Consider the following 17,576-nt stretch of genomic DNA (forward strand, 5'->3'; position numbering starts at 1 on the left):
TGTTAAATTTGTGCAATGAAAAGACTATATGTCTTACCATACATCTATCATAAATAAATAAAAAAAATAAAGTATATATTATTATTGGAAGTCTTCTGAAGATAACCAGAGTCTTGCGGTCAAAAAATATTAATTTTTAAGAATTCGTTACCATTTCTACGAAAAGTTGGAATGCATCTGACATAGGTATTTTTTATAAAATGAAAATAAAGTATTAAACAGACAAACTTATGTAAGTACTTAAATAAGCCATACACATATATGTATATTTGACACCCCTGATTTAGAACACCTTGTTATTTTCAGTTTACGTGTCGAAAGCTTTACCTTAAATATAAGTAATAGTTTAATATTATAATTAAAATTAATAAATAAATAAGTAATACTGACCTGTGGAGCTGTACGGTATATTTATGCATGTTCCATCACTTCCTCTAAATCTCCACTGATGGAAAGGGCATTCAATATTATCTCCCTTTACTCGCCCCCCAATTCCCATATTTGCGCCGATATGGGGACAATACGCATCCAAAACACTAACTTGGCCGTCTAGTGTTCGAAAAATTATGAAATGCTCTCCCAGACAGGAAATATAAGAAACAGTATTCGCTTCTAACATTGATGACTCCATAATGCAATACCAGCCGTTGGGAAAGGGAGGTGGTAATTCTTTTAAACCGATGGTGCGTGTTCGACGTATGTGATTAAGAACATATTGGTTTTTCGATAGTTTTTTGGGAGGGCACGATGTGCTCATAAGAGTTTCAAAGTTGGCATCCTGGAAAGACCAAGAGAAAAAATTATAATTGAGCATCTATTCTAGAGCTGAGATACTATCGATAGTAATATCGATAGTTGAAAACTGTCGCCACTATCGATAGTTTTTGAAAACTATCGATGTCGGTTTTTGCAAGACTTCACAATGTCTCTTCTTTACATCTCTACACATTACATAAATTTTTTTTATGTAAGACAATTCACAACGCAGTCGGCAAAAAAAAAAATAAGTCATTGGGATTTTTAGCAACTATAAGCTACACTGAGTTACAGTAAATTTTAATAAGCTATACAAATGATAACACTAAATTTTTATAGAAGTTCGAATTAAAAAGCTTGAATTTTTATTTAATTATATTGTAGTTTTTTATATTTTGTACAAGTTTTATAAAAAATTAGTAGACACTAAATAAACAAAAAAAGTAGTCAAAACTGCTAAAAAATGTTGTGGTGCTATTATTTTGAGCAGTACTATATTCGTTTTCTTATAAAATGGTAAAATGTTAATAATTTCCCTTGTCCGTATTTTGATATGCGCTATTTGATCTCAGTTGAAGTTTTATAAGAATGTGTTGTCAATTTAAACGAATATCTTTTATTTTGTTTGTTTTGTAGTATTATAAATGTACTTTTATAGCCAATTTCACTTTTTTGCACTTTAAAAGAGACAAACACAATCCGATCTTAATTTTGCCATATAAAAAATAGATTCAGATTTTGCCTGTCGCTATTCAGGGGGATGCAAGCAGGGGCGAACGCAGAAATTTTTCTCGGGATGGGTTTTAAAATTGTTATTACTATTTTTTTTTCATTTAATCAGTTGCACCAAATATGCGTTTCGGTGGTACAAAATGTCTATATTTTTTTCAATAAATTCGAGTTATTACATATGTATGCATGAAAAATGTGAAATAGCATTTCTCTACTGCTTCGACTTAAAAGAAAACATTGTAATCAGTACTTCATTATTCGCAACTTCTATATTTCTGTGGATGCTAAGTAAAGCTTAGTTAAGCTAATCTTTGTTATCCAGTTTTACTTCGTAAATATGATTCTAGCTTAAGAAGGAGCGTTCACTGGAAATAAGTGTCACAGGAAGTGTTGGCCCTATCTGCAAGAATCGGTATACCTTTAGGTACAGTGATTGATTGCTAACATCAGGCGCGTCTAGGAATGGTGTTGGACTATGCTCCGTAGGTACATTGAAAACATAATAAGGATATTCATCAAACCTTATAAACCGTATAAAATTATAATTGTGTAAACTTTGTTAATCAACTGTCAAAATTTGTATGGAAACTCGTTTACACATTTCAAATAAATTTCTACAACGATATCACTGAATAATCTTGATAAACTGAAGACAATGTAACTCTGTCGCAAGTGTATACAAAAAGAGAGTATGGGGCGTTCATGTAACAGAGCTCTTACATTTATAAGAATATCTGCTTTATAAAGCTATCGGTTTAGATGAATACCGCTAATATTAATTTAAATATTACCATGGCATTTGAATTTAAATGTAGAAAATGACCTTTGACACATTTTAACACATGATAATTGAAATGTCAAATTACGTTTAGTAGAAAGCGGAAATGTAAAAGCAGCATCCGGTGCCCACGGGCATTCAAGGAGCTCATAATTCTCGTTATCGCTTAGTTTACGGTGACCAAAATTTTACGCATCATTAAGCGGAACCTGCAAGGACGTGGATATATAAATTCGGTAGCAGAGAACTTAAAACTTGATTTTCCTGACGCATATTGAAAACAATGAGGGTGTTGATTTTTTAAACTTAGGGAAGCGACCATTTTTGGGCCTTAATCAAACTACGCCTGAACGTTAATATTCATACATGCTAGTAAAATTCCGATAAGATTTTCTCTATCTCATCATTACGTCCTGAGAACTGTGGGACTCGGGTAACTTATAGCCCACTTTCACCAAGAACTGTTTTAATTTCCTTTTCCCATAAGCATTAACTGCACTTAAGGCGTGGTGGAAATGAACTCTTACTCTGGAATCAGCTGCACCAAGTTTCCCAGCGCCGGAGCGTATTCATTTTTTCCGTACTTGACACTCGTCAGATGAATTTTCTGCTGTTTGTGAAAATTCGGCAGCCGGAGGGGCAGAAGTTTTCAGTTTAAAATAGTTCGTTATTTTTACAGAATGCATTCGGTACGTAGCACTTTTTGCTCTGGTGATTCAGCGAAAATACACTTTTTCTCCCAAATAGATATGTAAATTAATTCCAATTACTTTTCCCCTTTCGAAAGCTTCGAAAACCTTAAAACGCAAACCAAAATGTGCATATAGTATATATGTAGTACTTTTAGGGATTATGTAAAGTATGTATGTATATAAAGTGGTTTTACCAGAGCATCTAGACGGAGAGCTCATGCCCAAAAAACCCATCATTCCTCAGATCGATATATATAAATGTGAATGTCTGTTTGTTTATTACCTTATAACTTTTGAGCCACGACACGGAATCGCACGAAACTTGGCAGACTTATTTGTTTTTACCCCGGGAAGGTTATAGGTATGGTCTTATTTGAAAATATGTCGTAAATTTTGCAAGGGGGCGTGGCACCGCCAATAGACCCGCAAATGTTTAATCAGCTAAAACTTCGGAACCATAAGTCGAAAGAATTTGCAATTTGGTACGAAGACATATGTATCTACGGGAGGCGCGGTTATTTTAAGGTATATATAAAAGAGAGCGTAGCACATGAACTTGAAATTTGGTATGCAAACATATCTATGGTAGGTGCTTATAGTAAGGTATATATAAATGAGTTTGTAAAAGGGGGCGTAGCACATAACATGGGCGTGGAAGTTCTTATCAGCCATAACTTGGGAATCACAAATCACATGACCCCTTTAATCCTTCTGATATGCCTTTAGAATTTAAAAAACTTCAGTTTCCAGTTCACTTAGCTTTTGCAATGACAATAAAAAAGGATGCCTTAAAATAAAACCAACTCTTTACCGAAAATAAAATTTAAGATAATTGCATTGGAAAATGCATATATGTTAATAGATGCATTGAAGTACTAAAAACGTGCTGCGGAATAATATTAGAGTAAGAAATTAGATAGTTAAAATTTAGTTATTACAATACAACTTTGGTATTTCAACTATTATATAATTTATTAGAACTATTTTATTATAAACATATTATTGCTTTTGATTTCATAGCACTCCAGCTAAACAACTGTTCTACGTTATTATGCTATCACGGCTATATTAAAATTCGAGACGAAATGAAATATAACTTCGTTACATAAAAATTGTTTCATATTTGTATAAAGACGTGCGGCGAAACCCGCGGGTAAAAGCTAGTATGCATATAAATTGATATCAGGAGAGCTGGCTGCTGAACAACGTGCTTCATATGACTTGAAATTTGGACAAAATTTTAACTAAAGTATATAGAAAACTAGCTTTTGCCCGCGGGTTTCACCCCACGCCAGAAGGAATTATAGGGGTCATGTGACTTGTGGTTACGAAGTTATACCACAAAATTCCAAGCCTACGTTAAGTGCTACGCCCCTTTTACAAACTCATTTATATATACCTTACTATAAGCACCTACCATAGATATGTCTGCATACCAAATGTTATGTTTATGTGACTTATGGTTCCGAAGTTATAACTGGCAAAATATTCCACGCCTTTGGGATTTGCCGCCCCTTTTCACAGTCTTATTTATATATATACCTTACAATAAGGTAATAAGCAAACAGACATTCACATTTATATATATAGATGAATTCAAGTTTGCCTGCCAATTCTTATGGTCTTAAAGTAATTCCAGCCTATGTTGAAAGTGCATTGTTGCAAGTATAAGTCAACATACTTCAGACATGGTGTCCGTGAGTGCGGGCGCGGGGGAGAAAACGTATATCGTTAAAATGCCATGGCGTATGAGTTATCTATCAACATCAATATTTAGCCCGGTTATGCTTCCAAGCTTGTGCTCATTCACCTCGGTTTGTTCTTTATTTGCAGATTTTTGCGAATAGTTGAAAATTCGTACAAACTTTTACGGAAATAAAAACAGTATTGCCTTTGTTTACGTAATTAACTAAATACAAAGAGAGAAATTTCTTAAAATTTTCCGCAGGCATTTCGGGAGGGGTTTGAACCCCCAAAACCCCTACCTGCGTTCGCCCCTGGATGCAAGGGTATGTATATAAGTTATATAATTCAGACGCATAAATTAATGAGTTTATTTTATTATTATAAAGTTATTTTTGATGCACTCAAATTAAAAAAAATATATACCATCTAATTTACAAAGTAATTTATAAATTTTATAAATTTATTAATTATCTAATTTCCAAGCAATCCAGCCTTTCAATTCAATACCTTTCACGACGATAGTACTATCGATACTATCGATGTTTTCAGCTATCGTTTCGAAAACTATCGAGTGGAGGTACTATCGATAGTATCCCAGCTCTAATCTATTCTGCACTCCAGCGGACATTTTGTAACCTTTGTAATTTTTACCACTTGTAACCGAAATTCTAAATGCATTGGTAATGCTGTCAATATATCAAAAAATTCAGCTATATATTTTTGTAGATATGCTATTATTGCACATGTTACGGAGCAATATCTTAATGCCAGCCAAAAAGGCCGTAGCAAACTTTACCGGTTACAAAAGTGCATAGCCTAAGTGCTTAAAAACTTACGGGAAATTTATTTGCCGGTTACAAAATGTTTCTATCTACGCAGAAATGTAATTACAAAAATGCTAAACGACATCTTTGCAAAATGACATAACTCCCAAAAGATTTTCACAGTTTCAATTCAACCATGAAAATTTATTAATGTATTTTATTTATGTGGTTTTAACTAAACTAGACTATATTGATATGTGTACTAAAGTTAAATTATAATATCATTCGAACAGAACTTTGAATATTTACTTCACGTTCACGCCAATTTCTAATTAATTAAGGATTGTGAAAGAATTCGCATAATATCACACGACCTAATTTCGCACGGATTTATTCTACAGTTTATAGAGATTTTGAGATGTTCAGAATCTGGAAATCCTTAACGCTTGTCAGAAGTGTTTGCGTTCGAATTTTTCTTAGAAACCTCGATCAAGTCATCATCCAATTCGTCCTCAATTTCAATGTCCAATTCGTCTTTTTCATCGTTTTCTAATGATGTTTTATCGACCACCTTTTCTAAAGCCACCTTCGATACAAGTTGTTCGGTATTTACTCGGTCCTCTAAATATAACTTTTAGGCCTTATCAATTTCAGAATCCCTCCAAAAATTATGTTTTTTTCTTGACCGATTACACAGGCCGACCAAATTTTACCAACATTCAGACCCAGAAACCAGACTGTATATTTCCGAAGGTTTGTGATACGCTGAATCCAAATCTGGCCTCAAAATTGCTCTATCAGCTCTGGTTTTCGAGACATCCTAACCTAAATGTGCAAAAAACACCGTTTTTGCCCATATTTGAGGTTATGTAGCCTTGCAAATGTTTTCTTTCACCAAAATAATAGGCTGGCATCTTTAAGTACAAGTCCTCTTCTTTCAAATGGTAGCCTGCTTGCGGTATGGTAGGGGTGGTTTCTAGGGGTTAGGGCTGTGTGTGACTCGGTACCCGTGGGTTAGAAAAATAATACTCAATTCGAGAAAATTAGTAATCGACTATATCATGTCTATGTTATCCCAATCGATTTTCAGGTGTAGGCAAATTTAGAAACATGAAAATTTCAACATGCGATATCTCAGCGAAAAAAAATGATATTTGAGCAAACAAAACGCCATTTCAAAGAAGAAGACTTGTACTTTAAATGCCAGCCTATTATTTTGGTGAAAGAAAACATCTGCAAGGCTACATTACTTCAAATATGGGCAAAAACGGGGTTTTTTGCACTTTTAGGTTAGGTTATCTCGAAAACCAGAGCTGATAGAGCAATTCTGAGGCCAGATTCGGATTCATCGCATCAAAATCCTTCGAAAATATATAGTCCGGTTTCTGGGTCTGAGATGCTGTCGTCGTGTGTTACTGATGACCATCATTCATACCTAATGTGATGAACCGTACTTCTTTCTGTGCTTCGCACCTCACAGTACAGTCAAATGTACTTTTGCAATATTTTGTTCTTCAGGTCCTGTACTTCTTCGAACTTTTGGGCGATAAATTCGTTCAAATCCCTTAAGTTGCCGGAGGTCGATGGTATACTCATACCTGCGCAACTCCAGAGGGCTCTGGAGTTCTCGTGCTTCTGGTTGTCTCCTATTTATGCGAACTGCGTGAGGACCATGTACATCCCAAAGGCGTGGAGGGTAGTCAATTCATTCATTGGCGTGGAGGGTAGTCAATTGCATTCATCCCGAAGGCTGGAAAAGGTTCTATTGGGGTTTAGACCTATATGTCTGTCTTCCTTTTTGCTAAAAACGCTAGAGACACTGATAAACCTGTACAAAAGAAACGCGATTCCTCGTGACTGTCTTTCAATAGCTCAACATGCTTATTGCAAGGAAAGGTCGGTGGATACCGTTCTGCACACATAGGTAGAGTGGTTAGAGTAGCCTTCACGCATAAAAATTATGCACTAGGTGTTGTGTATCTGTTTGTTGCGCGAGGAAGACGTGACAGGAGAGGCATGCTGGCAGCCCGGCTTAAGCTTGCCTCAACCTCCAACCCGCAGATATTAACTAACTTTCATGCCTTAGGGTAGACATATGGAAGCTAAAAGACCAAGATAGGAGACAGTGGTAGAAAGCAGTCCTCGTCCGGTGGAACCGTCCCTCCACACCTGTCTACATATCATCGTAGGCCGTGAACTCCACTGGGGCTCCGTACGCGTGAGTGGAATTCCCTAATCTGTTTGTAGTCCTTGTCCATCATACGTCGGTCGATGAGGTCAATGAACACCCATCCCCTAGCCAAATGCCCCTTGGGCAATACCCGCGCACCAACAGTGACGTCAATTAGTGCTCCATTTCACTACACCTAAAATCCTTCATTGATTAACAAAACAAAAACGTATTTCGGCTATCATTCTTACAATATTTCTCTGTTTATTTTTACTATTCATACATTTAACATTTAACTCAATAAAATTGATTTAAATCGAATTCAAAATTAAGTTTAAAAACTACATTCGCCTTTTTTATTTTCAAACCAGAAGTGATCTACCCTAATATAATCAGCCCTACTCTGCATTTCGATTACGTTCCCGCATTCCGCTCCGCTGGAATCGAACTTAGGTATTCTGCGTTACGATCGAAACGAAAGAAGAAGAGGAAGAGAGAAAACATCTTTCGAAATCAGCTGTTTGCCTAGGAATGTGTGAAATCGAAACAAAACAGAGAAATATTTGCCACCAAACTATAGCAGCATATGAAGTTAAAGTTTGTAAATATTTTAAAATAACTAAATATACCTAGCATCACTGTAATTTAAAAATAAAATTTAAGTGGATACATAATTATAAGAATGAAATCCATAGCCGCGGCGTTATTGCTTGAAGAGAAGAACGAGTCCCAGATTGCTGATACGGAAGTTGAAAGGCGGAGATTTAGGGACATGTTTGATCTTTTTCAGATGAGTGAAGAGTCATAAGGAATTCATCTTGAACTGTATTACTCATCGCTTAAAGTCAGTGAAATTATAAACGTTGTTTGAGCACTCCACAACATTTGCATTTACTACAGAGTGGAAGATTTGAACGCAAATGAATCCCATTTTGAAAGCCGTCAGGAGGAGGGGAAGAACAAAGCTTATCTTTCCATAGCAAATCGAATTCGAACATACGCACCTCTTTTTAAAAAGTCAGTAAAAACGAGTGAAATAATAAAATCATCTTTTTTATGTAACTTCCTATTTTATGTATGTATGTATCTATGTGCATACATCTACTTATTAATTTTGTATAAAAAGAATAAATTGTATTCAGTGCATTTCACAGTCTTATTTATAGATAATGTAAACAAAAACGCCTGGACTTCCACTTTGAAAACGTCGCACAATATCCCTTTTGGTTGCCATTATTTGAGCCAATTTTTCGTATTGCTCGTATTACCGCTCGCGAAAACACAGAAATCGAGAAAATTCATTTATGATGACTTTTACAATCATGCACAGTATATTTTACTTACATTTTTTATAAAATTTTGTTATTTAAACCCACGAAAATAACAATTGAAACGTTCTCCGTCAACAAATTTGCAACTTAGAAAAACGGAACTACGATCGAAATGTAGAATAGGTATAATCGTAAATTTCGAAGATTGATCGAAATGAAACGGAACGCAGAATACCAAAGTTGCCAAATGGAGAAAATTTCGATTCGAGTCGAAATGCAGAATAGGGCTGAATATCTTCGCAACCGTAATATTTCGCCAGTTCAGATGCTTTGTAAATTCATTCAACTTCAAAAAAAACACCCTCGCACGTTACAGAATAAGTATGTAATATATCGTCGTTTAAAGTGCAAAACCGCGTATCAGTAAAATGCAAAACCGCGTATGTGAAGTTGTAGAAATTATTTTCTAGAGCGTAAAAACACTCATATTTCAAAATGGTTCTCTTTTTTTTAAAGCAAACCCATATCTGCCTAGTATATTTCAGGACGAATGGATAAGGTTTGATCCAAGAGCGTGTGGGAGCAAATCCAATTTTTGGCAGCCAATGTCAGTTACGCGGTTTTGTACTTTAAACGACGATATGTATATAGATATGTTTGTAAGATCCACTCACCTTTGCTTTTCCACTGATGTTGGTACCAGCATTAGAGAACCTGAAATGCTGAAAAGGGAATTTAAATAAAGGACAAAAACAATCCTATATACACACAGATGAGCCAGAATTCGTGAAATCGATCAGCAAAAATTAAAGTTTTTTGATTATTAATTTTAATATGGTGGATGTGTAATTCAGGAGCACGGAAAGTGATTCCCATCAACAAAACTTCGAAAAAACATATATTTCGCAAGTTATTACATAAACAATTTTTATAGCATTTTTTCTTCGACTCAAAATATCTCATAAACTATTTAACCGAATTGGATGAAATTTTCAGGGCTTATTCCTTTTATGTCATAGTTTCTATTGACATATTTTTTTTTAATGCAAATTTTAGTTTTGTTCCTTTTTACTAATATTTATACTAAGAAAGTTTTTGCAAAACGTCGTTCTGGACCAACAAAAAATTTGAAAAAAATTAAAAACATTCTTCCAGTCTAATTAAATAACATGTGCAAATTTCAAAGTGTGTGTATTTTTCGTTTAGAAGATATGCATGTATAGCATCTTTGATTTTTCGATTTTTGAATCAAATTTTTTAGATTTTACTTTTCTTTTTAAATTGAGTCAGCTAACGGATTTGTGCGAAGGTGGTAATTTATATTTCTACGTGTGTAAATTACACTGGTCTACAAGGGTTTTGCGAATAAGACGGGACCTGGTGTTTCCGAATGGATTTTTCGTGCTGAACACGAATCTGGGGTCCAAAACTTCCCATCACGTCACGTTTTCGAGAAAAAAGGGGTTGAAACCCCTAAAAACAGCGTTTTTGGCCATTTTTGAAAAATTGTAGAGCTGAACCCTGACGTGCTACAAACTTTGTATATGTCAGAAATTAAAGGCTAAATCGTGCCCTTTCGAATGAGCCCTATGCCGAATTAATCGCATGCACCCTTAGATCAGGGGGTGTATTTGTGTCTAGGAGTCCAATTTTTATATCCACCATATTCGACCCGTCATCTTAAATTTTTAAAATCTAACTGCAGATTCGTAATCAGCGACTTTTAATATAGTTAAAACCTTGGCATTATTAATTTTCTATGATCGTTTAAGATTAAATTCTTTCTGTGATCAATTTTTCCTGCACCCCTAAACACAAATACACCCCCTGCTTTAAGGGTGCACGCGATCAATTCGGCATAGGGCTCATTCGAAAGGGCACGGTTTAGCCTTTAATTTCTGATATATGCAAAATTTGTACCACGTCAGGGTTCAGCTCTATAATTTTTCGAAAATGGCCAAAAACGCTGTTTTTAGGGGTTTCAACCCCTTTTTTCTCGAAAACGTGACGTGATGGGACATTTTTGACCCCGGATTCGTGTTCAGCACGAAAAATCCGTTCAGAAACACCAGGTCCCGTCTTATTCGCAGAAAAAAAGTTGAAATTTGTAGACCAGTGTTATTGAACGGTGCTAGCTTCGTTATACGCGACGAATCATTTCATGAATTCTCAGTTTATTGGTTTCATGTTTATCTATACTAATTATATAAAGAGAAGTCCCTTTTTTTGTAACAGGTAATCTCGCGAACGGCTGGTCCGATTTTCATGAAATTTTATATACAAATAGCTTTCGGTAACCACCATGTTTTAGGCTAAAAAAATTTTACTTTTTTCGGGTAGGTGGACCAGGAACCGGTCTATTCGAAAAAATCTTATTATAGTCCGATTTGCTTCAAATTGTGTACGTAAGTAGCTTTTTAGCATATATGACCCATTTTTTCCGGGAAGTGGTCCAGGGACCGATCTATTCGAAAAAATCGAATTTACGGTCCGATTTGCTTAAAATTCGGTGCGCAGATAGCTTTTTAGCATGTATTAGCATATGTGATCAATTTTTTCCGAAAAGTGGACCAGGGACCGATCTGTTCGAAGAAATCGTATTTATGGTCCGATTTGCTTAAAATTCGGTACATAGGTAACTTTTTGCCTGGATAAGCTTATAGATTCCTGTTTTCCAATTTTCATGCAATTTCGAATATAAATAGCTTTAAGTAACGACCATATCAAGGGGCGAATTCGTCACCAGGCAAGATTTTTTTGCGCCAATCTGAAACAACGGATACTGTCAAAATATAATTATAATATATAATATATCTTAACTAATATATATTTAGAAAGCCGTTTGTTAGTTTTCGCAAGGCTCGAGAGCGGCTGAACCGATTTTTATGAAACTGCCACCTGCCGCACGTGTCCCAAGGATGGTTTTAGGCTGAAAAAAATCTATATGTAAAGGGGGCGTGGCACTTCCCATACAAACCGAATTTCATATGCTACATATCTCTGAAAGTGTGCATGGTAGAGTTTTGGAAATTGGTATTGAGATATACGAAATCGATCGCATACCCTTGGAGAAAAATTTTAGCTATAGTAAAAAGGGGTGTGACATCTCCCATACAAACCGATTTTTTCATACCGCTTATCTCTGGAAATTTTTTGGAAGAGTTCTAGAGTTTTGTATGGAGATGTACGAAATAAATCGCATACTCATGGAGAAAAATTGGAGCTATTGGAAAAGGGGGCGTGGCATCTTCCATACAAACCGAATTTTTCATACTGCCTATCTTTGGAAGTGTTCATGGTAGAGTTCTGGAACTTGGTATGGCTCCTCCCATATAAATCGAATTTTTATACTGCATATCTCTGAAAGTATTCATGGTACAGTACTGGAACTTCGTAGTTGAAATCAAGCCCATACTCATGGAGAAAATTTGGGCTATTTGAAAAGGGGTGTGAGGCCTACAAACGTACCGACCTTTAGCTATCTTTGAATGAATTTTTTTATTCTTCTGTAGGTGTGTTTGTGAGTGAAATCCTCCTAAATGGTTGTACGGATTTTAAAGAAACTTTTTGTGTATTTTAGTGGGTCTCTGGATGGTTTAGTTTCACAATTTAATCCGACAGTTGGCGCTATAGTTGAGTTATTACTAAAAATCTTATTTATGATCCGATTTGGCCAATGTTTTAAATATGTATGCAATACTATTGCAAAACGTGCTGCCAAAGGGGCCGTGAAAGTCAGATTAAATCGACCTGTTGCACCATTGAGTACATCGAACGCTCCTGCGTTGCAATTGGCCCAATGGATGTGATTTTCCAATATTATTATGCGTTCAAACTTGTAAGGTATTTCGTCTGAAATAAGTATATGTATATTGCATTTCTGCAGAACAATGATTCGCACCCATTTTGAAATTGCCACCTACTATACTGTAAAGCTTCTACGAAATTCACTATAGAACCGGGTCATTGTTGCCGCCAGGGAGTGAAGAGGAAAAAATTTATTTCGCTTTGCGAATAACCGTGCTATGAAATGCCGCACACCTGGAGAATTTCAAGAACGGATATAACACTTTCCTTAGGTTATTTAAAGCGGCAAATGACCACCAAACCTTAATCTTAGCAGACAAATGTGCCAATGAAAATCGTGAATTGTTGGTGAAAATGAAGGACCAAAAAGTTTCAATAAAATATGTAAAAATTTTGGGCGGGACGAAGTTCGCTGGGTGTGCTAGTAACATCATACATTGAAATTTACTTCGATGCAATAAAAGCCATATACTCTAATTTTGTGTATAATAATAATGTAGAAAGGATTTATAAGCGAATAGAAGTATCATATGATAAAGCTCACAATCATTTTTTAACCAACTTTAAATGTATTTAATAACAATAGATTGGCGCTTAAACATACGTTAGTGTTTGGCCGAGCTTCTCCTCCGATTTGTGGCGGGCGCCTTGATGATGTCACACAAAGGGGAGGGACCTACAGTTTTACGCCGACTCCGAACGACGATTGTACTTTTATGAGGAGCTGTTTTTCATGGCCAATGTATTTAAAGAATCCAAAAAAAAAAATTATTCAAAAATCGAAAAATCAAAGATGCTATACATGCAGAGCCAAGTTTTAGTGCTGATATCTTCTAAACAAAAAATGCACACACTTTGAAATTTGCACATGTTATTTAATTAGACTGGAAGAATATTTTTAATTTTTTTCAAATTTTTTGTTGCTCTAGAACGAAGTTTTGCAAAAACTTTCTTAGCATATATATTAGTAAAAACGAACGAAAATAAAATTTGCATTAAAAAAAAAATATGTCAATAGAAACTATGACATAAAAGGAATATGCCCTGAAAATTTCATTTAATTTGGTTAAATAGTTTATGCAATATTTTGAGTCGAAGAAAAAATGCTATAAAAATTGTTTATGCAATAACTTGTGAGATATATATTTTTTCGAAGTTGTGTTGATGGGAATTCCTTTCCATGCTCCTGAATTACACATCCACCATATTAAAATTAAAAATCAAAAAACTTTAATTTTTGCTGATCGATTTCACGAATTCTGGCTCCTATATAATTGACTAGATCGCCCTCACCCGCTTCGCTGAGTGTATGAAATATCTACGTGCTACATTGAGTAAAACTTATTTCAAGAAAACTCAATTAAGTAGGTTTAAATTTTGTTTAACCATCGTCAAAATAATTTCAAACTACATAAATCTTTCTTTCTAACTTATCGTACTTTTTCAATTAACATATCCGCTGAACTCAATTTGAGATTTTAAACAGATGGAAACCCCTTACATGTAGTTTTAAAATGAAGCCATTTTAAAACCATTTCGTTCGATACCCATATTGTAATAATTCATTTAAATTATTGAATAGTTTGAATTAAACCTTTTAACCAGTTGGAAATCTATTTAAACCTGTTTCGTGTGACACTCATATATATTCTGATACATATTCAAAACCATTTCAATTCATACCAGTCTATAATCTATAATAATATATATTTTAAAAGCCGGTTTTTTTGTGTCCGCAAAGCTCGAGGACGGCCAAACCGATTTTTTTTAAATTCCGGACACCTGCTTCAGACATCCCAATGATGGTTATAGGCTAAAGAAATTCGCTATTTTTTTTAATTTGGCGTGGCACCTCGCATATAAATCTATGTATACATATTAGATTTCTGTAGAACAATTATACGCTCCATTTTGAAATTGTCACCAACTATACTATAAAGTTTCTGGGGCAGATTCACTATAGAAACGGTTCATTGTTGTCGCCAGGGAGTGGAAGGGAGGAAATGTTCTTCGAATTTATTTCGTTGTGAAATTAACCGTTCTATGAAAGGCTGCATAATTAGAGGATTTCAAGAACTTCTTCACGGACATAACACTTTCTTTAGATTCTTTAAGGCGGCTAACGACCACCAAGCCATAATCTTAGCCGATGAGCGTGCCAATTGAAATCGTAAACGTGAATTGTAGGTGAAAATGTGTTTCAATGATAAAATTAATTTTGGGCGGGACGAAGTATGCCGGGTCTGCTAGTATTATAATATTTCATTTAAACTAATTGAATTTTATTAAAAAATTGTGGCAACCCTTGTGAAAGACTTCAATATTATTCAGAACTTTCAATATAAAGGTTTCTTAACAATATTTCTTCAGATAGTTTGCGTATAATTAATTTAAATTTGACTTTTCAAAAAGGTGGCAACCCTTTTAAAGATATATTCAAACTACAGCTTTTCTAATTCTCTTGACATCTATTTTTAATATAATTTTCAAAAAAACTCCCTTAATTGTAAGTTGAATTTAATTTTTTTAAAAGGTGGCAGCCCTCTTCCATGAGTAGATAATGATTTTATATATCTCCATACCGAGTTCCAGTAATCTACCAAAAATATTTCCTGAGAAATACACTATGAAAAAATTCGTTTGTATGGGAGGTGCCACGCCCCCTTGTCTAATCGAGATTAAATGTATCCTATATTTTAAGTTGGGCTAAATGACAGGAGTGTACAAAATTTCATAATGATCGGTTAAGTTGCTTAGCGTGAAAGCGTAGCAAACAAACAAACTCACTTTCTGATTTATAATATTAGTAAGGATTTGGGGTCGATAAATAAACGCAGATCTAATTCAGATTGCAGGCATGGTTTCTATTCGCGCCGCCGTTACTATTTTCCGATTACGGGCCATTGCCCTTGCGGCTCTCGTTTGGCTTGACAAATTTCTTTTAGCTTTAGGCATTTTTAAACACTTCCCACAATTCTGTTATTTTAAAGATCTTTTTATATTTAGTAACGAAATTCCACTTTGTATAAGCCAAAAAACTCAGCCTTTAACGCACTTGTTAATTTATCAACTTCACGAAGACAATGTGCCGAATTCCCATGAAGCCCAATAAATAGACATACATATGTACATCATTGATTTGCTGTTGTTTGTGCATGCCACTACAGCGTTAGAAAAATGGAGTTCGGCTAGACAGAGGCATAGATGTATGATGATGATTGAGGGCCGGTTGCTCAAAGCCCGATTGACACTAATCTACGGTTAAACATCGTTATCGACGTTACCGACACCATGTTATATGCATGCAGTCGAAGACGTCGATAACGATGTTAACCGGAGATTAGTGCCAACCAGGCTTTGCGCAACCGGCCCTGAATGTTGATCTGTTCAACTAATTTGCATGAAGCGAAACAGACATTTCTTTGTGTTATTTATTCTGCATGCTACTACAACGATGTAAAATTAGGTTACTTTAAATTAATTATTATTAGGCAACTTTTTTTCACGAACTTCATCTTTATGAAATAAAGGAAAAGCTGAAGACCAGTTTATGTATGTATGTATGCCACACCAAGAAGCTTACAGTGAGCATGTGCCGATATCGCAGCAAGCAGCATTTTAAATTAAACAAAATAAAAACAGTTGCCAAACGAAATACACGATGTAAAGTGTTAGTTTGTTTTGAACGCAGCGCTGCTTGTACATATATAAATTTCGCTTTGGTCGCGGCGCTGCTTGTACATAAAATTCCCTTTGCGCATGCCTGAAGCTGGCAAAGGTTCTTTTTTTATTTTTGGATTTTAATTTTATATATAGTATAGAAAATTACGTAAATAAATAGATAAAATAAAAAAGAGTAAATCGTTATTTGTTTTTGTTATTTTTTTTTTGCCTTTATAACAATTATATTCAACAATTTATATTGAGCTCGAGGCCGTTTTAAATGAAATTTGATTGTGGAAAAGCAGCAATAATTTGAAAAAATGGTAGAAGTGATAGCTGTTTCGGAAATCACCACATTTCCTCATCAGACTTCTTTCAGTAGGATTCGAACCGACGATCCCACTGACTCAGCCAGTTGCCTATGCACCGTGCTAAGTACGCCTTGTAAATTATCGTTTGCTTTTTTCCACTATTTTCATTTTTGTTATGCCAACACAATCAAGCGCAGCTATTCCGCTGCAATTCACTTGATCATGTGGTTGTTGGTATTGTTGGTTTTTGCTAATAATTCTATTTTTAGAATGCTTAACTTTTGGGTGTGCTCGTCCTTAAGTTATTTGTTTATGTTATTTTTTTTGGCCTTTATAACAATTATATTCAACAATTTATATTGAGCTTGAGGCCGAAATAGCTATCACTTCTACCATTTTTTCAAATTATTGTTGCTTTTCCACAATAAAATTTCATTTAAAACGGCCTCGAGCTCAATATAAATTGTTGAAAAAGAGTAAATCGATAAATAATTAAATAAAAAAATAAAATATCACAGAAAGTTAAGGTGTATAAATGTGATGTGTTATGGAACGAATTTCCGTCATCCCTTGTCAAATTTGATTTGGAGACAAACCGGTTTCGGCGTTGTGCCATCTTCAGTATCATTTTTCGTTCTGCATAATTTTTGTTGGTTGCTCGTATTTATACTCCTTGTTAACTACCTCTTTCTTTTGTTAGGTACGTCTTTTTAGTTTTGCAGTGTTTGCGGTACTCAATAGGTAGATTAATTGTTTTGGCTCGTTTTTGACGGCAGGTAGAAGTCCGTGATTTTTACCCCCTTTGTTTTTGCAGTTGGTGTATTACCTTCCATATCTGTCCTTAATATTTTGTTGTTGTCATTCTTCTTCTTGTACAGTTTTAGAGGTTCAAACAGTACGTCCGATGCAGTATTTATTTGCTCATTTATTATTTGTCCTTTGAAGG

At 35.0% G+C, this 17,576-nt stretch overlaps 1 protein-coding gene across 1 annotated transcript; it reads right to left on the reverse strand.

Annotated features, from left to right (window-relative positions):
* Nucleotides 1-232: 232 nt before the first annotated feature.
* LOC118740871 (cholesterol 7-desaturase-like) lies at nt 233-777 on the reverse strand. Its single transcript, XM_036476315.1, has 2 exons — nt 391-777; nt 233-327 (listed from the first exon to the last, which is right to left on the reverse strand). The coding sequence occupies exons 1-2, from the start codon at nt 755-757 to the stop codon at nt 308-310; spliced, it is 387 nt and encodes a 128-aa protein (XP_036332208.1). The 5' UTR covers nt 758-777; the 3' UTR covers nt 233-307.
* Nucleotides 778-17,576: the final 16,799 nt, after the last annotated feature.

Source organism: Rhagoletis pomonella, unplaced genomic scaffold (assembly GCF_013731165.1).
Source record: "Rhagoletis pomonella isolate Grant_MI unplaced genomic scaffold, Rhpom_1.0 Rhpom_scaffold_00001, whole genome shotgun sequence".
Lineage (NCBI taxonomy): Eukaryota > Metazoa > Arthropoda > Insecta > Diptera > Tephritidae > Rhagoletis > Rhagoletis pomonella.